At 46.7% G+C, this 25,136-nt stretch overlaps 2 protein-coding genes across 2 annotated transcripts; one reads left to right on the forward strand and one right to left on the reverse strand.

Annotated features, from left to right (window-relative positions):
* The first annotated feature begins 1,207 nt into the window (after positions 1-1,207).
* On the forward strand, positions 1,208-15,353 carry LOC142385107 (DENN domain-containing protein 11-like). Its single transcript, XM_075471292.1, has 9 exons — positions 1,208-1,811; positions 4,520-4,619; positions 4,806-4,964; positions 9,851-10,007; positions 10,110-10,248; positions 11,658-11,789; positions 11,867-12,017; positions 12,845-12,913; positions 13,037-15,353. The coding sequence occupies exons 1-9, from the start codon at positions 1,457-1,459 to the stop codon at positions 13,230-13,232; spliced, it is 1,458 nt and encodes a 485-aa protein (XP_075327407.1). The 5' UTR covers positions 1,208-1,456; the 3' UTR covers positions 13,233-15,353.
* Positions 14,796-24,012, reverse strand: LOC142385106 (FYVE, RhoGEF and PH domain-containing protein 4-like). The gene is made up of 14 exons (XM_075471291.1): positions 23,750-24,012; positions 22,414-22,813; positions 22,188-22,333; positions 18,590-18,746; positions 18,214-18,352; positions 18,029-18,087; positions 17,801-17,944; positions 17,537-17,709; positions 17,261-17,291; positions 17,104-17,187; positions 16,245-16,370; positions 16,020-16,163; positions 15,784-15,924; positions 14,796-15,706 (listed from the first exon to the last, which is right to left on the reverse strand). The coding sequence occupies exons 1-14, from the start codon at positions 23,923-23,925 to the stop codon at positions 15,419-15,421; spliced, it is 2,208 nt and encodes a 735-aa protein (XP_075327406.1). The 5' UTR covers positions 23,926-24,012; the 3' UTR covers positions 14,796-15,418.
* Positions 24,013-25,136: the final 1,124 nt, after the last annotated feature.

Raw genomic sequence — 25,136 nt, forward strand, 5'->3', positions numbered from 1 at the left:
TTTTAAGGTGCTCTTGAACATCCCGCTGTACTGCTGTTACAGCCAAACATTTTGAATAATATAAACAATTTGATTTTCAAACTTTCGACTGATTTCTTTAATAACTGCATTACACAATACTTTTACTTTTACTTTCAGTACTTGAGGAGTAATTTTAAAAATAAACTACTTGCAATACTTAAGTACAAAACATGTTTAATACTTTAGTACTTCCACTTAAAGGGATACGCCACCCCCAGGCCAAATTAAGTGTGTCCCCGCATTCCCGAGACATAAATAAGTGTGTGGGAGCGTTTTCCTGGCGACCCAGGCATTGTCCGAATCTCACAGCACTGACCACTGCTTGTTTGCGCGTAATACATACATGCTAGCGTCGCCAGCGTCGCCAATCGAAATATTTCGCACAACGTGAATTAATTTACTTGATTTACCTTCTAATTACTGTGTGAGTGGTGTACTTTCACATCGAGTGCAAATGACTGTGTAAATCTACACGGAAGGCTTGTTTTGCTCGTCGGTTTGGGAACTAGTTTCCAGTGCGGAAAACACAGCCGAAGCACACTCCCCGCTACGTCTTTGGGAATCCCCCCCCCCCCCGCTTTCCTCAAACAAACCAGCGTGAAGCAGCCGTTGGTGACGCTGGCAACGCTGGCGACGCTAGCATTTATGTATTACGCGCAACCAAGCAGTGGTCAGTGCTGTGAGATTCGGACAATGCCTGGGTCGCCAGGAAAACGCTCCCACACACTTATTTATGTCTCGGGAATGCGGGGATACACTTAATTTGGCCTGGGGGTGGCGTATCCGTGCTTAAAGAGCACTTGTACTTCTACTCAAGTCTGAATCTGGGTCTGTTCCGGTCCGTTTCGGACCGTTTCGGTGTTTAGGTACTCCCGTTCCGGTCCGTTCCGGTCCGTTCCGGTGTTAAATTTGGTTCCGTTCCGGTCCGTTTCAGTCTGTTCCGGTCCGTTTTGGTACGTTCCTGTCTGTTTCGGTACGTTCCGGTGTTTAGGTACTCCCGTTCCGGTCCGTTCTAATCTGGTCCGTTCCGGTCCGTTCCGGTCCGTTCTGCTCCGTTCCGGTCCGTTCTGCTCCGTTCCGGTCCGTTCTGCTCCGTTCCGGTGTTTGCAGCCGTTCTTTTTCAGGGGGAATGTGACAATAAAGGTTTGGCCGTGTTGAACGCAGCTCGCATCAGTCGGAAGGAGTTGCCCTCTCTCAGCATCAAATTTATGACCACCAGAGATTAGAATGGTGTTCAGGCTAAGCGCGACAGCCGCCCCATGTTATGTGCATTTAAAGCAAAGTGCAACCCTCGTGAATAGTTAGGGGGATAATAACTTCATTATGCGGGAATTGCTCCGAGTTGTAATTTGAAACGGATGCTCCCGGTGCCTGTTCGCCTGAGACATCGTTTAACATTCGGCGGTGAGACCGACGAGGCGGGACCGCCTGGAGGATGGTGGAGCGGGCGGACCGAGCCCCTCTGCTGGACTGGGAGGAGGTTCCGTCCACGGACAAACCCGGCGGTGCAGCGCCGTCCCCAGGATGCTCAGCGCCGGGGTTTGGGTGGAGCAGTGGCGCACCGGGGGGTCCCGCTCCCAGCAGGTCTGCGCCCAACGCAGACGGCTGCAGCGCCCCGCCCGCCACCTCCAGCGCCCCGGCGGCCGCGGATGAGGCGCTGCCCCCCGACGGGGAAGAGCATCTCTCGGACTCAGGAGCAGAGGAGGTGCCGCTGGAGGACAGGATGGTGAAGTGGGAGGAAAAGGACCAGATTGTGTCGGTCTTTGTAGTTGCGTTCAACACCAGATCAGGTGGGACATAAATTATGTTTTTATTACCGCGCATGAAAACGCCTTTAAGTGAAAGAACACCATTCATTGTTGTTCATATAAATGAAAGAAAAGGTGATAGAAAGCAGGAGCGTCTGTGAGCAGAATGTGGAGGCTGGTGTCCGACAGGTGTGGCTCTCTGACCCTGCTGCCATAAGTTTAGAGACATCACGGAAAGTCACGACATCTCCTGCAGAGCAGACATGACAAAGCGACAGGAGCAGAGGTCCAGATCAATCAGCTGGAGCCTTCTGCAGAGGTGGCCCATGCATTTTTAATGTGGCGAGCCCCTGTGCATGGGTAGCCGGACAGATGACCTGCCTGGAGGGCAAATCAAATAAAAAGCAGGGGTAAATGTGAGGGAGAAAGGCTGCTGTGACCGCAGGGCAGGAGCCTCCCTGCAGGGTGGAGCTGCTCTTTATGGTTTTGCGGCATGAAGGAAAAATATAAGGCTGAAAAGGCTGTGATTCTCCTTTTTTATCCATTTCTGCTCATTTAAAGGGTGTTGGATGCAACTACTGCCTCAGTAAATCATTATCATCCATTATCGTTGCTATAATAAAATATATATTTGTTAAATCTCACAACAGGCTGCCCTGCACCACCACTCTGAGAGTTTCATTTAATAAAATCAGCTGAAACAAAGTAAATAAATGAAGATTTTAACAGATAATTTTTAAACTTGAATTTTTTTTAATAATTTTTAAACAGGAAATGAGTGCAAATATGAACTGAAACATGTTCCAATGAATATAAACCCAGTTTATAAGGAGTTAGTTCAGTTCTGAGCAGTTTTAAAGTGAATATCTGCTCTGAGCTCCTTTCTCCTCCAGCACAGCCTGAACCCTCTCAGACGAGCTTTCTGTCCTTTCTTTAAGGAGTCTTCAGGAACAGTTCTCCAGGCTTCCTGAAGGACATCCCAAAGCTCTTCTTTGGATGTGGGCTGCCTTTTGTTGCGTTCTCTGCCAACATGATCCCACACTGCTTCAGTAATGTTGATTATGACTCTTTTCAAGGTGTTTTAGGTCCAATCCTCCTCATATATCTGCCCGATGAAGACGCTCCTTTCAGCTGAAGATGACCCTGTAGGTCTGCATAAAAACAGGCCGTGGAGCGGCAGCTTTGCTGGGATCTCAGAGGATGACAGAGTCTCAGTGTAGTGAGAGATGGGCTCATATTTCTGCAGAAACACTCCTGACTGGTACACTGGAACGAATTGCTGTGAATTTACGGCGGATTTACAACAGTATCCGACTGTATTTTACAATAATTGTAAAATACTGTTGAATATTCATCCCTCACATGTAAATTAACAGTTAAATCAGTCATTTAACAACACCAGCAGATAACTGTAACCTAACCTTGTAGCACCCACAGTTGCAGATATGCAACAAGCTTTTTATTCATTTACATTATATTTTTATTTATATTTTTATTTACATTATATTATTAGATTTTTTAAATTTCCATACATTATTTACATTCATGTGTAATATTTTTTTACATTACATTTTATGTGCGACAGTTGTCACAGCATCATTTTCTTGGCTCAGTGAATTACACTCTGCTTTGCGGTGCTCTGTTCCAGTTGGTTCTGCTCTCGTTTGGTGTGCTCTGCTTTGTCCACCTTTCACAGCGCTAATGGGAGCTCAGCTCTCCAAACTGTATTATTACAAAATGAATCAGGAAAGCCCACAGTGCCAAATATGCAACATTGCCTAAAATGATCAAAAATAGCCCAATTCCAAAAATATTGGTTTATTCCCACCCAAAAAGATGCAAGAAGAGCCTAAATGATTTTTTTCAATGATTATTCATATGCTTTGTTGCTACAAGGTTAGCAGCATAAAACAGTATTTGTAATGAATTGCTGTCCAAATCCAAAATACGTTATTATACTGTTAAATAAATTACGGTAGATGCGCTGTAAAATTACTAAAACACAGTTATCCTACCGTCATGTACTGTAATCCAAAAAAAACAGTATTATACTGTTTGATAAATAACAGTAGTTGCACTGTTTTGCATTTTTATTTTTTTGCAGCATTATTTTGATTATTTATATTTAAATATATATTATTATATTTTGATTATTTATCAAACAGTATTATTCCATTTGATAAATAACAGTAGTTGCACTGTAAAATAACTACAACACCTACCATTATTCTACGGTCATATACTGTAATCCAAAAAAAGGTAATATACTGTTAAAATAAATAACAGTAGCTGTAAAATAACAGTAAAATACTGGCGTCCCTGCTGCCTGTATTTTACTGTTATTTTACAGGGAAATTATTTAATTAATTATTAATTAATTAATTAATTTAAGTGTACATGCAGAAGAAGAACTTTTATTTATATAGCACCTTTCATAGATAAAAATCACAAAGTGCTTTACACAGTAAAACAAAACTACAAAGAGAAAACAAGTTCATATACAGATACAAAAAGTGACATCGGGCCATTCAACTAAAAGCCTGTCTATCCAGCGATTAGACTGAACCGGTGTCGCTGAGTCACCTTTGCTCGTCTGCACCTGTCAGAACGTATTCGGGGTCAGTGCTCCAGCGGGTTTTATAGGTTTACGAACAGGAAACAGCCTGATTATAGATGCATGGTTTATTCCCCGGTCAGTGTCGGCCTTCCTGTGTGTGTGTTGTGATCTCTTTGCTGTCCGTGTGTGACAGGAAACATGCTGGAGTGGTGTCTGCCCAAAGACATGGACCTGGAGGGCGTGGAGTTCAAAGCCATCGCCAGCGGCTCCCACCGAGTCACCACTGACTTCATGTAAGAGCGCCCAGCAGCAGCAGCGAGGAGTTTTCAGAGTTAGGATGCGCCCCCATGTCCCCGTCCTGGCAGCGCAGAGGGAAGCAAAGTGTGGGGAAGAAAGCAAAAGAAAGCAAAGGCTCGGCCATCTGGCTCTGCCTTTTGCTTTCCGTGACTCATCTGATTCCCTCTCCCCTCCTTCCACAGCTACTTCCGTAAGGGCTGCTTCTTCGGCCTGGCCTGCTTTGCCAACATGCCGGTGGAGAGCACGGCAGAGAGGGGCGCGAGGATGAAGTCGGTGGGAATCCTGTCTCCGTCCTACACCCTGCTCTACCGCTACATGAGCTTCCTGGAGCACCAGGTCAGGTAAGTCTGCTCAGGGATAGGAAATGATTACATTTCTGTTCCCCTGCACAGCAGAGGTTGCCCCTCAGTGTCAACCGTTTCACACTGACAGCACGTCATCTTCACACTTTTATCCTCAGAGCTGCCTAAAAGACGTTCCTTACAGGTTCTGCTCCACATAAGGCAAGGCATCTTTATTTATACAGCGCATTTCATACCACAGGCAACTCGATGTGCTTTACATGAAGACGAGGCATTTAAAAGAACAGCATAAAAACTAAAATTTAAAGATAATAAAAATTAAAACACACAGTTAAAAGCAATCAAAGAAGAGGGGAAAAATAAAAATATGAAACAGTTTAGAGCATTTATAGCATTATGCTATTATTTGCCAAAACCAGACGACACAAAGACAGCTTCTTCCCCCAAGCAGTCACACCCAGGAGGTGCATTCCCACCCACAGTGTCTATTTATTGCAAATGTATATACTGTATTTATTATTTTCGTACACATCCCTATTTACCACCCATACTCAATTCCACTCTTACTGTTCTGCATTTCTAATTTTTATTATTTTATGTTATTGTTGAGTGTTGTACTTTGTGAGTGAAGTTACCGGAGTCAAATTCCTTGTTTGTTTATTCAAACCTGGCCAATAAAGCTGATTCTGCTTCTGATTCTGATTCTGATTTAAAGGAAATCAACCATAAGCAACACGGAAAGAGAAATGTTTTTAACTTGGATGTAAAAGCGCTCACAGTTGGGGCTGATTTCAGTTCTGCTGGTAGTTTGTTCCAGTTTGATCCACTCTACCAGTATGTCGTTCATGTGTTCTGGACCTAAACCGTTCCGTAGTCGAGCAGCAGAACTTTATAAACACTTTTCATAAACACGAAAGTGTCCCACAGTTGCTGCAGATTTGCGGGCAGCATCGTCACATCGTTCATATCCCAAATGGGCTTTTTATTGGATTGAGGTCTCGTTACGGTGGAGGTCATCAGAGACGGAGTAACGTGGTGTTATCCTGCTGAAAACAGCCTTCAGTACGCTCTGATGGTAAATGAATCGCTGTGTTTGTTTAAGCTCACACAGAAGCACCACCAGCAGGTTGATGGTTGCTTCTACAAGACGAGATAGAGCCAGCTTTTATGCTCTCATGCTGAATCCTGACCCTGCCGTCAGAGGGTCGCAGCAGGAAGTGATTTCCATCCCACCGTGGGCACAGTTTCCTGCTCCGAGCTGCTCTTCTGCTCGTCACCTTCTGTTAGCTCAAACCTGCGGTCACCGTGTTCACTTCACACTCTCAGAGGTGTTTCCAGTGCTCCGTTTACTCCATCAGGGTAAAACGCCGGGCCATCTGTGTATTTAACCCTCTGAGCTGAATAAACACTCAAACAGCAGCCAGACCACAGATCCGACTGATGTGGGTGTGCAGACTGCTGCCTGCGTCATTTCAGGAAACACCCTGAGCACACAGCCTCCATCAGGAGGCTAACGCTAACACACACAGTGCTGGGTTAAAGCCTCCATCAGGAGGCTAACGCTAACCCTGAGCACACAGCCTCCATCAGGAGGCTAACGCTAACCCTGAGCACACAGCCTCCATCAGGAGGCTAACGCTAACCCACACAGGCGGGGCTAAAGCCTCCATCAGCAGGCTAACGCTAACCCACACAGGCGGGGCTAAAGCCTCCATCAGGAGGCTAACGCTAACCCACAAAGGTGGGGCTAAAGCCTCCATCAGGAGGCTAACGGTAACCCACACAGGCGGGGTTAAAGCCTCCATCAGGAGGCTAACGCTAACCCACACAGGCGGGGCTAAAGCCTCCATCAGCAGGCTAACGCTAACCCACACAGGCGGGGAACAGGCAGGGCTAAAGCCTCCATCAGGAGGCTAACGCTAACCCACACAGGTGGGGTTAAAGCCTCCATCAGGGGGCCAACGCTAACCCACACAGGTGGGGCTAATGCCTCCATCAGCAGGCTAATGCTAACCCACACAGGTGGGGCTAAAGCCTCCATCAGGGGGCTAACGCTAACCCACACAGGCGGGGTTAAAGCCTCCATCAGGAGGCTAACGCTAACCCACACAGGTGGGGCTAAAGCCTCCATCAGGAGGCTAACGCTAACCCACACAGGTGGGGTTAAAGCCTCCATCAGGAGGCTAACGCTAACCCACACAGGTGGGGTTAAAGCCTCCATCAGGAGGCTAATGCTAACCCACACAGGCGGGGCTAAAGCCTCCATCAGGGGGCTAACGCTAACCCACACAGGCGGGGTTAAAGCCTCCATCAGGAGGCTAACGCTAACCCACACAGGCGGGGAACAGGCGGGGCTAAAGTTATTGTTACCAGTAAATTGTAAATAAAATATATTTGTAATTATAAGTTAGTTAATAACTTAGTGCCATATTATTTTTTGTCAGTATTATGATTTTATTAGGGCCTCTCTGGGCCCCTCGTAATCATGGGCCCCTAGAATCCTCCTTTTAGCCCCCTTTTCGGCGCCCCTGAACTCAAGGGATGAACCAGTGTTGTGTCCACACTTCAGAGTCTTAATAATAGCTTTTCGAAGCTGCAGAGACATTTCAGCCTCCATCGTTTTCTTCGGGCCCTGTGAGTGTATTTGCTGAGGTGGACGGGCCTTCGGTGTCCCAGCGTCACATCTCTGCCACACTTCCTCCTCAGCAGTTCTTTGAACACATTCAGCCTGTTTCTCTCCCCCGACTCCCCCGACTCCCCCCTCCCGTCAGCAGTTCCCACACTCGGGCCTCCAGTCATGCAGCGGTCACGCTCATCATTCCCTCTGCAGCGCCAGCCTCCCCGTCTGCTGACCGACGCGGCCCTCCTCCTCGTTCCTGATCTGAAGGCCACACGCTGATTAAGACGTTGAGTTTTTCCTTTTTCCTCGCCCTGATTCTCAGCCCGTTATCTCCCGACAGCTGCAGCTTGTGGAAGTCATTAGCTTTGCAGATAAGGAGAAAGGTGTCTCAGCAATGAATAATTAGTGTTTAAACATTTCCACCAGCCTTCGGTCGAACAGAAGAGAGACGCATGAGATAAACCAGTGTTTATTCTTCAGTCAACAGATATTACAAACTTTAAAAAGCAGGTAAAAACACATCTATACACCCTCGCCTTCTACTAGTTTTATAAATTCTATTATTATTATTACTATGTATATATTACATTTATTGTTTCTCTATTTTATCGGTAAATTCATTTTTCTATTTTTAGTACTTTATCTTTCATTTATATCTATTTCCTCCTCACATGTACTATTGTACTCTATTTTGTTATTCTTGTAGTTGATCTTGATCTTTATTTAACATTGATCTTATTTGTAAAGCACTTTGAGCTACATTTTGTGTATGAAAGGTGCTATATAAATAAATTATTATTATTAAATGTGTTGTTCAGTAAAAAGCTGAACAACCAGTTTCTCTTTTTAACGGCCAAAGATGAGCTTCATTCTCCAGAAAAAGCAGTTTATGTGATCAGCTGCTTTCTTTGTCTTTTATCTTTGTAAATTTGATACAAAGTGAAAATAAAGTTTTACTAATTTCTCCCATTTTGTCCTGAGGATGGTTTGGATGAAAGAACCCCCGACACACTTTAAATCTCCCCGAATGGATGAGCAGCCGGCTGAAAATAGAAAAAAAACACCCTGAAGATGGAACTGGATGAACTTCCTGTCTTCTCTAGCTTTGGAGCAGCTGAACGCTCAGACTGTGTCGGAGATTGGTCCCGTTCATTTATCATGTGAAACTACTCCTTAGATCTCAGGATGTGGGTCACAGAGCCCAAAATGAAAAGTGCATTGATGTGCATTCTGAGCAGACATCTCCACTTTGGTCTGGTCTGTCCAAAGGACATTGTTCCAGAAGTCTTGTGGTTTGTTCAGATGCAGCTTTGCAAACCTAAGCTGTGCTGCCATGTTCTTTTTAGAGAGAAGAGGCTTTCTCCTGCAGCCCTTCCACACAAGCCATACCTGTTCAGTCTGTTTCTAACTGTGCTGTCATGACCTTTAACCTTTAACATGCTAACTGAGGCTATTTTTTTTATATATGTTTATTACATTTTCAAAAGACAAAACAGAAATACACACATTTTATACAGGCGAGAGATTCAGGAGTCATCCCATTTAAATAAGATAAGCAAGCAAAATAAACCGAGTGTACATGATACATTCACACGATCAAAGAAGGGTACACAGAAACAAAAACATATCAATTAAATGGTGTCATATACGAGGCAGAGCATTCTCAGCTGTGATACAAAGAATGGTAGAGATATTCAAACCAATATATGACAAAAAGAGTCCCCATGTTTTACAGAAAGCATCATATTTGCTGTAATTTACACGTCAAATAGTCCAAAGCAACATATTCCAGCATCACCCTGTGCCACTGAGCCTCAGATGGAGCTTTATCCATTATCCAGTTCAAAAGAATACACTTTCCAGCACAGAAAGCAAGCGTTTGGTGAAGTTTTCTCTTAAATCTGTCAGTAATGGACAAAGTAGCAGATATGAGGGGTCATTATTTCAATTAGTAGACAGAATCTTATTAATTTCTTGCTCAATGACCCACCAGAGCTGCTGTACTTTTCCACAGTGCCACAAACAATGTGTAAGACTAGCGGTTTCTGTTTTACACTTGAGTTGGGGTTGAACTTATGACGCTGAGAGGCAGATATGTGGGCCCTGTGCAGCAGCTTTAGCTGCATGGCTCGCACTCCATTACATACACTTTTTGAGGCCATTTTTTTAATGATATCCTGAAAAACCTTAACATTTGAACACAGAATGGTTCTCTGGTGACTTTACCAGTTCAATCTGTGTTCTTATTGCGCTGTAAAGTTAGTATTTGATCAGTCTGGGTGTCTCTCTCGTGTCCCCTCCTCAGGCTGCAGCTCCAGTCCCCGGGACACTACTCCCCCCTGGAGGCCTTCTACGAGGACAAGAGAGCGCTGCTGCCCCCCAGTGGAGGTGACGTGGTTACTGCATTACCGGCCAACGTGTGGGGAGCTGCCATCAACCACAGCATGCACCCTGAGATGAAGGTTGGAGACGTTTCCACGCCCGCTGGGCTTTGTTTCTTTGTTTCTTTGTTTTTGTGCTTTCAACCCGCTGTGATGTGTGTGTGTTCGGACCCCTCGGAGCAGATCACCCACCCGGCGGGCTGCATGTCCCAGTTCATCCGCTTCTTCGGGGAGCAGATCATGGTGCTTTGGAAACTGGCTCTCCTCCGCAGACGCATCCTCATCTTCTCCCCCCCGCCCGTGGGCGTGGTCTGCTACAGAGGTGCGAGACATTCAGAAAGTATCCGTCTTTGCTGGATAATGAGTTTGGGTCTCAGTGGGCGTGGTTCCCTCTCACCTGCTGCTCTGCTCCTGCTAAATAATATCTACTTACTTCAAAAGAAGGCCAGCTGAATTGTTAATAAAGTTAATTATATAATACCAACGCACTAAAATTTCCTGATCTTGTTAAATTGAACACTGCCGTAGTGATGTACAAGGCGTATAATCACATGCTCCCATCACCAGTCCAGGAGCTCTTTGAGCAGCGAGAGAGTCAGTATAAACTCAGAGGAACAGGTTTAATCAAAATGATTAAAACTAGAACGAATAAAAAAAGGTTTTGTATTTCTATTCAAGGTGTTAGGGTGTGGAATAAGCTAAATGAGAACTTAAAAAGTTCTAAAACAGTAGAAAATTGAAAAAAAAGGTATAAATCATTATTAATTGAAAATTATAAAACTGTAGTATGATTGATGGACATTGTTTAGCTTTAAAGCGATACTCCGGAGTAGATTCACCCTGGGGTCATTTGAACCGTGACATCCAGCCAAGTAGCCCACCCGCAGTTTTTCCGATATTGGCTGAACATCAGCTGAGTTACTGAGTTATCCCGAATAGCTTAGTACAAGCGCTAATGGATCCTGGCAGTATCTCCAAAATTACCACACTAAAATCACATGCCATGACACCAAACTTCTACAGTAGTACAAATAAATTCACAACTCTACAACATAAAAATTAATAAAAAAACATGTAGAATATAGCATATACTTTGTTGTCTACAGTAGTAGATCAAACCTCATCTTACTTTGAAGCTTCCAGATCAAGGAAGTGACGCCGACGCAGCTTTAGCAGCAGAGAAGCTATCAGGCTTGTGTTGATAATAATAAACTCCTGGACTATGTACAAACTTCCAAATGCATCGTTTTGTGAGTACAGACCATATTTGTACTACTGTAGAAGTTTGGTGTCATGGCATGTGATTTTAGTGTGGTAATTTTGGAGATACTGCCTGGATCCGTTAACCCTTGTACGAAGCTATTCGGGATAACTCAGTAACTCAGCTGATGTTCAGCCAAGATCGGAAAAACTGCGGGTGGGCTACTTGGCTGGATATCACGGTTCAAATGACCCCAGGGTGAATCTACTCCGGAGTATCCCTTTAAATCTTCTGTCATGTTCAGATGTTTCCTGTAAAGTTGTAAAATATCGGCTGCAGTTGTGTTTGCTCGTCTTGTTTTCTTGGAATCATATATAACGTGTGTAATAGGGCTAGGCACAATAAGTTTCTTTTTACTTCAGCCTAGACCCTTTTGGTCATTACATAATCAAAGAAATCGATTGATGTTCATATTTTGTTATGTATTATAATGACCAAATAAAATGACTTTACCTCCGCCCTCTCCTCAGTGTACTGCTGCTGTTGCCTGGCGAACGTCTCCATCCCCGGGGTGGGCGTGGCCGTGCCCGAGTTCCGGCCCTTCTTCTACGTCAACGTGGCCGACATCAGCGCCCTGGAGAATGAGCTGGCCTACGTGGCGTGTAAGTGGCTCCAGACGTGCTAACGTCCACACCGACCTCTCTGCTCGGGAAGGCTTCTCACATCTCTGTACCTCTAGGCACCACCGAGAAGATCTTTGAGGAGAAGAAAGATCTGTACGACGTGTATGTCGACAATCAGAATGTGAAGACCAGCAGAGACGGCCTGAAGCCTCTGCTGCGCCTCAGCGCCGCCGACCGGGAGAAGTACCGCAAACTGACCGAGCAGAGGTAGGTGAGCCGCTGAGCCTGAGCTCTGGCTCTACCCTAAACATCTGGATATGTGAACTGTTTCTGAGCTAAACATCTCCATGTGTGAACCGTTTCTGAGCTAAACATCTGCATGTGTGAACTGTTTCTGAGCTAAACATCTGCATGTGTGAACCGTTTCTGAGCTAAACATCTGCATGTGTGAACTGTTTCTGAGCTAAACATCTGCATATGTGAACCGTTTCTGAGCTAAACATCTGCATGTGTGTGAAGCTGAACTGTTTCTGAGCTAAACATCTGCATGTGTGAACCGTTTCTGAGCTAAACATCTGCATGTGTGTGAAGCTGAACCGTTTCTGAGCTAAACATCTGCATGTGTGAACCGTTTCTGAGCTAAACATCTGCATGTGTGAACCGTTTCTGAGCTAAACATCTGCATGTGTGAACCGTTTCTGAGCTAAACATCTGCATGTGTTAACCGTTTCTGAGCTAAACATCTGCATGTGTGAACTGTTTCTGAGCTAAACATCTGCATGTGTGAACCGTTTCTGAGCTAAACATCTGCATGTGTGAACTGTTTCTGAGCTAAACATCTGCATGTGTGAACCGTTTCTGAGCTAAACATCTGCATGTGTGTGAAGCTGAACTGTTTCTGAGCTAAACATCTGCATGTGTGAACTGTTTCTGAGCTAAACATCTGCATGTGTGAACCGTTTCTGAGCTAAACATCTGCATGTGTGAACCGTTTCTGAGCTAAACATCTGCATGTGTGAACCGTTTCTGAGCTAAACATCTGTATGTGAAGCTGAACTGTGTGTGTGTGTGTGTGTGTGTGTGTGTGTGTGCAGGCAGATGTTGCTCTATTCCCAGGAAGAGAACGGAGACTGCGTGTCCAGTGAGGAGGATCTTTTTATCTTGTAAGTGCAGAATTATGACTTTCCTCCGACTGTAACTCCTGAGTGAGATTTGTTGGGTTTGATGCAGATGTGGGGGGGTGCAGCGGTCAGTCTCACCTGCCTTCTCACCATCTCCTCTCCCAGGTTCTTCCTGGAGCAGAACAACAGGATCTTCCAGACTCTGAGCGAGGTGGCGGGGAGCCCTGATCCCACCGTGACCCCGGACAGCGTGAGGGCGATGGGCCTGGACCCGCACGGAGACCGGCTCTTCCTGCTCCACCTGCTGGAGCTCTACGGCTACGACACCCTGCTGGTGTCGGAGCAGCTGTGCTGCAGCTGAGGGACAGAAGGCTGCTTCAGAAGAGCTCACACTGCTGCCCTCCGGGCTTCCTCGGGCTTCCTCGGGTCTCCCGGGCGCCGGCGGAGCCTCCAGAAGGTTCTCTGGAGTCGTGTTTTGTTGTGTATCTCCACGTGCTTCTTTTGTCCGGTTCCTTGGACTCTCCTGCAACACCAACAGGGGAGGTGCAACCGAGTGGTGTTTGAGCACCTTGGACGGTCTTCAGATCTCTGGTTAATAAGATGAAGCATCTAGAAGAAGACGAAGTGACTTTTCCACATGTCCTGAGGAATGATGTATGAAAGCAAAGTGGAGGTGGGCTCCGTGTAAATAGTTCTGATTCGTCCTTTCGGTGCTGTGTGTCGGTGTATGTGTGGTATGGCTCTGGATCTCTGCCCGTGTTGTGCTCAGTGTATCAAGTGCTGGATTTAACTATCCAATTTATTTGGCCTCTTTTCTTCAAACTGTCTTTGTCTCCACAAAGTGATGTCTGTAAGGTCACGCTTTAAGTCATTTAACCCAACAAAGGATGGATGTTTCTCAGTAACTCCTGCAGAGCTTCAGTCTGCACGGAGGTTCAGGTGCGTTAAAGCGGCTCACTCTGCACCCGTGCACTGTTTGGTGTAACTTTTCATTTATTTTCAGTGTCAGGAGAGGCGGGGAGTGAACTCACATCTGCAGAAAAGACCCGAGAAAGTGAAGTTTCTTTCAAGCACATTCATTCACAGGAAGAAGAAAACCCTTAAAGCAGCTGTAACACTCACAGTTCTGTGCAAAAGTCTGAAGCCGCCCCTCATTTCTTTATACGGTGCCAGGAAAGCACGAAATAAGTGCAGCGATTTCCTGAGTTCAGTCAGAAAGAAGCAGAAGCAGTAATGTTGAGCTCCGGGCTCTGGGGAGGATTCATCCCTCCATCAGACCTGCTGCCACTGATTTTCAGCCCACTTCTTGTGTCCTTTGGCACAGCTCAGCCTTTTCTCCCTGTTTCCCTTCCTTAAGAACGGCTTCCTGACAGCCACCCTTCCATGGAGCCCATTTCTGATGAGGCTTGGGCCAACAGCAGATGGATCAGCTGAAGGTCCAGATGCATCTCTCAGCTCCTGTGTCAGGTCTTTGCTGGATGTTTTCCTCTTTCTTAAGGACATCACTTTCAGATCCTGTTCATCTGCTGTAGATAGTTCTTTAGGCCTGACTCTTCTTCTTCTGTCCTCCACTTGTCCAGTTTCCTCAAATGTTTTAAGGACACACTGCACACCATGCTGAGATATGCCAAGTTTTCAGCTAACAGCTCTTTGGGAATCACCTTGTTGCTGCAGAAATCCTGTTTTCTGTCTGTCACACTGTGTTATCTGTTATGTGTGGACACAACTCTGCTTTATTCCTTGAGTTAGCTGCCATTTTATCCTCAAACGGTTAGCATTGAGTGGCTTAAAAAGCAAACACAAACCCACATTGCTCTGAAGATGCTCAGGTACCAGGACTGGACTGAAGAAAGAAAGAAAAACTCCGAAAGAGCTTCAGGAAGCTGCAGAACTGTTGATCAGGACACTTTAAATGAAGGTAGCTTTAGACTTTTGCACAGCTTGAATTGATAAACCTGCAAAAATGTTTCAACTGGGAAAAAGATGCATGATTGAACCACAGTAAATATTCTATAGAAGCATAACTAGCTAAGATACTTTAAGCAAAGCCTCAGGAGCAGCAGCTCCGTGCTGATTACAGTCCGAGTTTATATGAATGTAGAAATATACTAACACAGCTTTAAGATCATTTTCATTCTTTTAATAGGTTTGTAGATCAGGTAAGGCTCACATTTAGAATAAAAACAGGCAGTGAAGAACATTTTCCTGCAGCTTGCTGTAGTGGAAGCTCACCTGGTGCTTTTGGATGGAAGCTTTTCTCCAGCAGTGACTGTTTATTCGTGTGTTTCTGCTGTAAATAACAGTTTGCTGTGTTTCCACGTGGGATCAGATGAATGTGTTTTCTACAGCCGCCCTGATCCCACAGAGCCTCCGTGTCCACTGAAACCGACCCGTCCGTAGCTGAAGGGAAAGTCGGACTCCTGTTAAAACTCCACTTTATTTATGTTACTGTAAACCATGTCAGAAATAAAGTGCACAGCCACAAACATCTGCCCTGCTGTCACGTTGAAGGCTGTTTCTTTGGGTTGAACATGAAGTGTGAGTGCCTCAAACATTCAGGAGTGATTCAGATTCCTCACTCGTGCAGTTCCCGTTTGCTCCAGCTCCCACAGCGTGGACGCTGCGGTCAGAGGCCGGCGGCGGCGCCCGGATGCTGCCCGCCACAGCAGCCTTCAGAGCAGCCAGCCAGCTGTGTTTGAGCTCCGGGCCGTCGCAGGAGAAGACGTGGCTGCTGTTGGACTGCTTGAGACAGAAACTGTGCCGGTCCTGAAGCTCCTGGGGAGGAGCCTCAATGATGCAGCCGAGCAGAGGAACAGAGAGCAGCGTCTCCACATCCTGAGAACAACAGAGCAGCGGCAGCGTGTCAGATCCAGCAGAGAGGAGGAAACCGCCACACAGATCCTGACCCTTACCTGCGGAGTGGCGTGCAGCTGCAGCACCGGAGGGTCGGTCCTGGTGAGAACACACCACACCTGCTGCCAAACCGCCGAGCTGTCAGCATACCGCAGGAACCCCGTCAGCACGCCGCCGCAGGACGCCGGCTGCGCCTCAGACTGAGACAAGACGAGAGCTTTACCCCAGCGATCTGCCACTGAGACAGGTTTAAAAAGGGAAACAGTCCCAGATAACCTCTATCATCACGGCTCACCTCCAGCATCCTTCTCTTCTTCCGCTCCGCCCTCTCGCCCCTCCGACCCGTCAGCATCACGTAGCAAGCTTTGCACACCTTGTTCAGCTTGTTGCCGTCATACTCCAGAGCCGCTTTGTGGTCCGAACACTTCCAGCAGACCACCTGAGGGAGCAGAGGCGTCAGCAGGAAGGTGTTCTGCGGGCAAAGCTGGGTCACATGCAGCGGTCTCACGGGGTTACTCACGCAGCCACAGGCCCGGCAGTGGTGTCTTCTTCTGGTGAGCGCGTTGAAAGGCTCCTGGCAGCTCATGCACAGCGTCACCTCGTGGTCCCGGATCCAGCGGGGAGCCCGGCGGCCAAGTTCCTCCGTCTGAAACACGTGCACACCACAGTCAGGGTGTTACAGGATGTTACGGGGCGTTACAGGATGTTACGGGGCGTTACAGGATGTTACGGGGCGTTACAGGATGTTACGGGGTGTTACAGGATGTTACGGGGTGTTACAGGATGTTACGGGGTGTTACAGGATGTTACGGGGCGTTACAGGATGTTACGGGGCGTTACGGGGTGTTACAGGATGTTACAGGGTGTTACAGGATGTTACGGGGCGTTACAGGATGTTACGGGACGTTACGGGGTGTTACAGGATGTTACCGGATGTTACAGGGTGTTACAGGATGTTACGGGGCGTTACAGGATGTTACGGGACGTTACGGGGCGTTACGGGATGTTACGGGACGTTACGGGGTGTTACATGATGTTACAGGGTGTTACAGGGTGTTACGGGGCGTTACAGGATGTTACGGGACGTTACGGGGTGTTACATGATGTTACAGGGTGTTACAGGGTGTTACGGGGCGTTACAGGATGTTACGGGACGTTACGGGGTGTTACAGGATGTTACGGGATGTTACGGGATGTTACAGGATGTTACGGGGCGTTACAGGATGTTACATGATGTTACGGGGTGTTACAGGGTGTTACAGGGTGTTACGGGGTGTTACAGGATGTTACAGGATGTTACGGGGTGTTACAGGATGTTACAGGGTGTTACAGGGTGTTACTCTCTCATGGCCACCGCAGGACTCCATGTGACAACTTACTGGATCTTCCACATTCAGCTCCTTCGCAGCCAGTTTGAAGGTTTCATTTTTCCTCTGAAACACATCGATTGCTTCCTGAATCACCTGGAAAATAAAAGCTCACGTCAGAAGACGACACGTTTAACATTCAAAATGCTCTGGAGCTAAATAAGAATACCTTGATCCACTCGTCCCGGTCCTGCTCAGAGCTTAGAAACAGACAAAATAAAACCAGTTACCTTCAATCAGGAGGTCAAAGATGTTGGAAATTTTAAACTATCTAATCATACAGTTCCTTTTCATGCACATTTCTGTCTCCTAAGTGGAGAAACTTCTTATAATTCCTGCCTGAACATCACCACACAGCCCATTTGGTCCTCAGAAGGACTTTAATTCCCCTGAAATTGGAAACATCCTGCTGACGCCCAGGAACAGAAAGACTGGTGCAGCCCACCTGGCCTGCAGCTCCAGGGTCCTCTCCTTCCCAGACACCTGGAAGGTGTACGGGTGGTCTTCGTTGGTGGTCTGATGCACCTGCATGCCGTCCACTCCAATCCTGCAGCGGACTGTGAAACGCTGCCCGACCAGGCTGAACTTTGGGGAGCAGCACAGCAGGAAGTTGTTGAACTGTGGAGGAAATGCACCCAGATCAGAGTCCGACCTGAAAGCGAGGCTGAAGGAAAGGTCTGCATGTGGAGGTGTGACGGTGCGGCCTGACCAGGAACAGGTGTCTCTCCGTGGCCGAGGCGTTCCTGGCAGCGAGCTTCAGCAGACGACCCTCTCTGAGGAACTCGTTCGTGGGGTTCACCACCTCCTCCTCTCCAACCATCTCATAGATCTCCAGCAGCCGTTTCAGACTCTCCTGCAGAGAGCATTTTCATAATTTTTCCTCTCCAATGTTGGGAATCATCAGCGGATAAATCGCCTTACTAACAATGCAACGTACGGCTTTTTGGATGGCGCTGTTCGAGTGAGTGGCTGCCATGGAAATAACCTGCAGAGATTCTGAGGGAAGAGACAGAAAACTTTCATCAGGAGCCATAAAAACAGCTGTGGGGCACTGAGACTGATCCCCGTGGGCTGATGGACACGATATGAGGCCAACATGCAGAATAAAGACAGAAAACTTACTCTGAGCGAGCTGGTAATCTGCGTTGTCCTCGGGGAGCCTCTTCAGGTAATCCTTCAGCAGCATCTCATAGCGTGGAACCCTCTGGACCGGCTCCAGCATGTGGTGCTGCAGGGTGAGGCTGCCACACACCTCCCGCCTCTGACAACACATTACAGGATAAGCACTAATACTGATGTCTGAGTCCCATCTTTCCCTCAGAGAAACATCCCAAACATCAAGGAGGGAGCTGCCTGTGCAACGCTGAACGTTTCCCAGCTGAATGTTTCCCAGCTGAATGTTTCCCAGCTGAACGTTTCCCAGCTGAATGTTTCCCAGCTGAATGTTTCCCAGCTGAACGTTTCCCACCTGAACGTTTCCCACCTGAATGTTTCCCACCTGAATGTCCTGGATGATGCTCCTGAATGCAGATGAGCGCTCGGTCCAGGTCCTCAGCAGCTCCATGGCCTGATCAAAGTTCCTCACATAGTCCGCATACATCCTCAGGAAGGGCGCGTGCTTCAGAAGGGCTTCCCCCAGACCGGGACTCCCACCCCTGGATGGGTGAAAGTGGGAGAGTAAAGGGACAGATGGAGGGATGATGGTGGAAAACTAGGTTGTTGGGATCATTTTCTACAGCCAATCAGAAAGCAGCTCGGGGTCACATGCTCTCCTCTGTGATGCTGACAGCCTGACATCCATCTGATCAGGTTCAGTATGAACAAGCATCTCATAATAAAAGGGGCAGATATCAGGATTATTTACCCCTTCTGTGTGGAACAAACAGTATTTTGGGACCTGCATAAACGACTCTTTACAGAACTTTATTGCTTAGCAGCGAACGTGTGAACATCGATGTTTCACAGTGGATATAAAGGGTTCAGACCCATTAAAATGCCAGGTTTTATGTACAATAAGCTGGTTGACAGCTGGGATAGGGATTCATCTGACACAATGTTCCCGATTCAGCTGAGAAAACGCAGCCCCGAAGCATGATACTGCCACCGCCGTGCTTCACCGTGGGCATAGCGTTCAGATCCCATTTTCCCAACATGCTTTTGGGAGACTGCTGCCCTGCCCCATAGTTCAGACACATGAACACAACCAGGACTTCCTGCTGCTCCTTCAGTGTTGCTGTAGGTCTCTGGATGTTTTGCACCTTTCAACAATGAGATTATGGGATGCTCTGTAAGCTTTAAAGCTCTTTAAATGTGTGGTGTGCAGACCTTGGCTGTGTTCGAAACCGCATACTTCTCCCACTACTCATACTAAATTTTTGAGTTAGTATGCAAGTTTGAGTAAGCGAGAAGTTCCCGGATGCATACTAGATTCTCCTAAATGTTGGGTATGCATCATGAGGTCACTACTCATACTCAAACTACCCAAGATGCAACGTAACGTGACGTCGCCGATCGTCATTTCCTTTCAAAACGGCAGTTTCAAGCTAGCTACAACGAGGGTAGGTTCACTTCCTGTTGTCAAAACAAAAGCACCAATTGTATGGTAATGGCTTTCCCTATGATAAAAGGCAACGGGTATTTTATTTTGTGAAAATAACAGGAAGTGCGTTAGCTCACTGCGGCTAGCTTTAGTAGCGCCAAATTCATGGGAACAAAATTGTAAACAGCCGGTATTTTGTCAGGTTTTCAACACGTTGGGGATCTAAACGACTACTTTCTCACCTGAAAATGTTTCAAATGTTGCTAAAGTTTACAGAGTTTAGAGCTTAAGAGAAATCAGCTTCAGGCCGGGTGATTTCGGCTCGGGCAGGAGCGAAATGCATTGTGGGTAAACGCTCTGCATACTGTCTGATCGATGAGTATGCAGTATGGAAGTATGTAGTATGCAGTATGGAAGTATGTAAGTATGTAAGTATGTAGTATGCAGTATGTAGTATGCAGTATGCAGTATGCAGTATGGAAGTATGTAGTATGTAGTATGCAGTATGGAAGTATGCAGTATGCAGTATGCAGTATGTAAGTATGTAGTATGCAGTATGTAGTATGTAGTATGCAGTATGGAAGTATGTAAGTATGTAGTATGTAGTATGCAGTATGGAAGTATGTAAGTATGTAAGTATGTAAGTATGTAGTATGTAGTATGCAGTATGCAGTATGGAAGTATGTAGTATGCAGTATGGAAGTATGTAGTATGCAGTATGCAGTATGCAGTATGTAGTATGCAGTATGTAAGTATGTAGTATGCAGTATGTAGTATGTAGTATGCAGTATGGAAGTATGTAAGTATGTAAGTATGTAGTATGCAGTATGTAGTATGCAGTATGCAGTATGCAGTATGCAGTATGGAAGTATGGAAGTATGTAAGTATGTAGTATGTAGTATGCAGTATGGAAGTATGTAAGTATGTAAGTATGTAAGTATGTAGTATGCAGTATGTAGTATGCAGTATGCAGTATGGAAGTATGTAGTATGCAGTATGGAAGTATGTAGTATGCAGTATGCAGTATGCAGTATGTAGTATGCAGTATGTAAGTATGTAGTATGCAGTATGTAGTATGTAGTATGCAGTATGGAAGTATGTAAGTATGTAAGTATGTAGTATGCAGTATGTAGTATGCAGTATGCAGTATGCAGTATGCAGTATGGAAGTATGTAGTATGTAGTATGCAGTATGGAAGTATGTAGTATGCAGTATGCAGTATGCAGTATGGAAGTATGCAGTATGCAGTATGCAGTATGTAAGTATGTAGTATGCAGTATGCAGTATGTAAGTATGTAGTATGCAGTATGCAGTATGCAGTATGTAGTATGCAGTATGGAAGTATGTAGTATGTAGTATGCAGTATGCAGTATGGAAGTATGCAGTATGCAGTATGCAGTATGGAAGTATGCAGTATGCAGTATGCAGTATGCAGTATGGAAGTATGTAGTATGCAGTATGCAGTATGCAGTATGGAAGTATGCAGTATGCAGTATGCAGTATGCAGTATGGAAGTATGTAGTATGCAGTATGCAGTATGCAGTATGCAGTATGGAAGTATGCAGTATGCAGTATGCAGTATGGAAGTATGCAGTATGTAGTATGCAGTATGGAAGTATGTAGTATGCAGTATGCAGTATGCAGTATGCAGTATGGAAGTATGCAGTATGCAGTATGCAGTATGGAAGTATGTAGTATGTAAGTATGTAGTATGCAGTATGCAGTATGCAGTATGCAGTATGGAAGTATGCAGTATGCAGTATGCAGTATGCAGTATGCAGTATGTAAGTATGTAGTATGCAGTATGCAGTATGCAGTATGCAGTATGTAGTATGCAGTATGTAGTATGCAGTATGCAGTATGCAGTATGTAGTATGCAGTATGGAAGTATGTAGTATGTAGTATGCAGTATGCAGTATGCAGTATGGAAGTATGCAGTATGCAGTATGCAGTATGCAGTATGGAAGTATGCAGTATGCAGTATGCAGTATGCAGTATGGAAGTATGTAGTATGCAGTATGCAGTATGCAGTATGCAGTATGGAAGTATGCAGTATGCAGTATGCAGTATGGAAGTATGCAGTATGCAGTATGCAGTATGCAGTATGGAAGTATGTAGTATGCAGTATGCAGTATGCAGTATGGAAGTATGCAGTATGCAGTATGCAGTATGCAGTATGCAGTATGTAGTATGCAGTATGTAGTATGCAGTATGCAGTATGCAGTATGCAGTATGGAAGTATGTAGTATGTAGTATGCAGTATGGAAGTATGTAGTATGCAGTATGCAGTATGCAGTATGCAGTATGGAAGTATGCAGTATGCAGTATGCAGTATGCAGTATGTAGTATGCAGTATGTAGTATGCAGTATGCAGTATGCAGTATGCAGTATGTAAGTATGTAGTATGCAGTATGTAGTATGTAACACAGCCCTTTTCTATCTGCAGCCCTTAAAGGGGCAGACTGTTAAAGGTTCTTCTGTTTTCCTCTGTAACGGCTGAACCAAGCCAACCAGCAGGATGTCAGTTTCCATCAGAAAGCCCGGCTGTGCGACTCACCAGTGGCAGATGCAGTTTTCCAGGTCAGGAAGCAGGAACTGGCTGTGGAAGGAGTAGATGGTAGAAATGTTGGAGAAGATATTTCTCACGACGTCGGGCGGAAAGGAGCCTCGCTCTGCTTCCTCTGTGAGACGTGAGCAGAACACCTGAGTTGGGAGTCAGAGAAGGTTTAATCCCGCAGGAACACAGATCAGGAGAGTCGGTGACATGAAGCTGCGTTTGTTACCTGGTCCAGCAGGTGAAGACGAGCCACGTAGGCCCTCTCCGTCTGCAGGAGTTCAGCCGCTATCTGATACAGCTTCTGACCCGAGTCTTCTTCCTCTTTCGGCTCGCTCATCTCCTCTTCCTCACCTGGAGGATCCTTGAGAATCCTCTCGTCTCCGGTGGGGGTTTTCGTCCACTCGCAGGAAAACCTGGACCCGTGTCTTGTGGGCGTCCCGCCTTCCTCCATCTCCTCACACGCTCCCCTCCCGTTTCCTGCCGACCACCGTTTCCCCTGCGGCCTGCCGGCCGCCGCGGGGCTGAGCCTGCGGTCGGGGGGGGCTTTGACGGTGATGCCGGGCCCATTGCGGCTGGCCGCCTGCAGCAGTTTCAGAGGGGAGCACCCGCCTTCTCCAGCAGGAATCCTGGGAATCAAACTGGAGTTAAAGGGACTGTTCGCCTCTTTAAAGGGACAGTTCGCCTCTTTTGACATGAAGCTGTATGGCATCCCATATCAGCAACATCATTTCTGAACATCTTCTTACCCCCTGCTGCGTCCTGTGAGCAGAGTTCCAGCCTCGTTTTGGTGTTGATGAAGGTAGTCCGGCTAGTTGGCTGGGGTTTAAAAAATAAAGCGTTTTGCTTCTCATAACAATATGCGTTCAACAGAGTAATACATTTGCATCACAAAATGGTTCTCCAGGAAAAGTCAGGCCTCACATCGTTTGGCACTATTTTTGCCTCCCTTGATATCAATGCGTCAAGCCACCTAGCGATAGCCGCACCTGTTACGCTGTTTGCTGCTCGGAAGCAGGGGACTGCTCGCTCTGCACAGCAGGGAAAGGAAAGGAAAAGAGAAGGAAAGGAAACGAAACTAAAGGAAAGGAAAGGAAACAAAAGGAAAGGAAAGGAGAGGAAAGGAAACAAAAGGAAAGGAAAGGAAAGGAAAGGTCTGACTTTTTCCTGGAGAACCATTTTGTGATGCAAATGTATTACTCTGTTGAACGCATATTGTTCTGAGAAGCAAAACGCTTTATTTTTTAAACCCCAGCCAACTAGCCGGACTACCTTCATCAACACCAAAACGAGGCTGGAACTCTGCTCACAGGACGCAGCAGGGGGTAAGAAGATGTTCAGAAATGATGCTGCTGATATGGGATGTTACACAGCTTCATGTCAGAAGAGGCGAACTGTCCCTTTAAAGAGGCGAACTGTCCCTTTAAAGAGGCGAACAGTCCCTTTAAAGAGGCGAACTGTCCCTTTAAAGAGGCGAACTGTCCCTTTAAAGAGGCGAACTGTCCCTTTAAAGAGGCGAACTGTCCCTTTAAAGCAACACTCAGAACACGCTGAAGGACACCAACCTGTCCTCGTTCATGTACACGATCAGGTCGGGCACGCTCAGAGACTTCTTCTTCTCCTGCCTCTCCGGCTTGTCGCCTGAGATCCTGTGCAGTCCCAGCCAGGACTTGGAGCTCTTGGCGGAGCTGTAGCTGCCCATCCTCTTCTGAACAGGACTGGGGGTCCGCAGCTTTCCCATGAGGGGGCTGCGGTTTCTGGGGGACAGCTTAGCGGGGCTGTGGCCTCCCTCTCTCAGGGGACTGCAGCTCTGAATGCCTCTCTTGCCTGGACTTGGTGATCCTGAACCTGAACCTGGACAGCCTGTGAGCTTTGAAATCCCCTGAGCTTGCCTGGCAGGGCTGATGTGGGCCCCAGATGCTGCATTCAGAAAGCTGCTGGCTGCACCTCGGCCTGGACTTGGGGAGCCTTGATACTTCTGTGTAAGGCTGACACAGGACACAGAGCCTCCATAAGCGCCTGGCTGTACTTTTCCTGCCGTGGGGCTGCAGGAACCTCCCCTGTCAGGGCTCTGGGGGTGAGCTGGGGGCACAGCAGAAACATATATACACCATTACTGCCAATCAGTCAGCTTCAGTTATCCCAAATAATCTGATTACTGACCACTCCTGGTCCTACCTTCTGGTTTAGGTGGCGATCCCTGAGCTGGGCCTTCCTCTGCCCCGGGTTCAGGGTTTGGTTCGGTTCCACAGAGACCGTCAGACGCCCGGCCACAGCTGTACGAACCACACACCCCGCTGCTCACATCTGGGAACAGACAGCGTTATTATCCCCCTGCACACACTGCTCTCACTGCCGGGCTGAAAGATGTTCAAAGTGCCCCTGCATGGGCGCTGAAAAGCTGATAAAAATCACACTTTGCACCATGGATGTTGATCTGGAACCATTCACACCCAGCAGAACTGAACAGGAAACACCGCAGTGATGTCATCACTTATCATTTTTCATGATACAACCGTGTTTAATAGAGCCTCTATTACACATCTGGCCCCAGCTGTTACATTTTTCTCTGTGATTTACACATCTGGCCCCAGCTTTTCCATTTTTCTCTGTGTTTTCCACATCTGGCCCCAGCTTTTCCATTTTTCTCTGTGTTTTCCACATCTGGCCCCAGCTTTTCCATTTTTCTCTGTGATTTACACATCTGGCCCCAGCTGTTCCATTTTTCTCTGTGTGTTACACATCTGGCCCCAGCTGTTCCAGTTTTCTCTGGTTCACACATCTGGCCCCAGCTGTTCCAGTTTTCTGTGTTTTCCACATCTGGCCCCAGCTGTTCCAGTTTTCTGTGTTTTCCACATCTGGCCCCAGCTGTTCCAGTTTTCTGTGTTTTACACATCTGGCCCCAGCTGTTCCATTTTTCTCTGTGTGTTACACATCTGGCCCCAGCTGTTC

This window comes from Odontesthes bonariensis, chromosome 8 (genome assembly GCF_027942865.1).
Source record: "Odontesthes bonariensis isolate fOdoBon6 chromosome 8, fOdoBon6.hap1, whole genome shotgun sequence".
NCBI classification, from domain to species: domain Eukaryota; kingdom Metazoa; phylum Chordata; class Actinopteri; order Atheriniformes; family Atherinopsidae; genus Odontesthes; species Odontesthes bonariensis.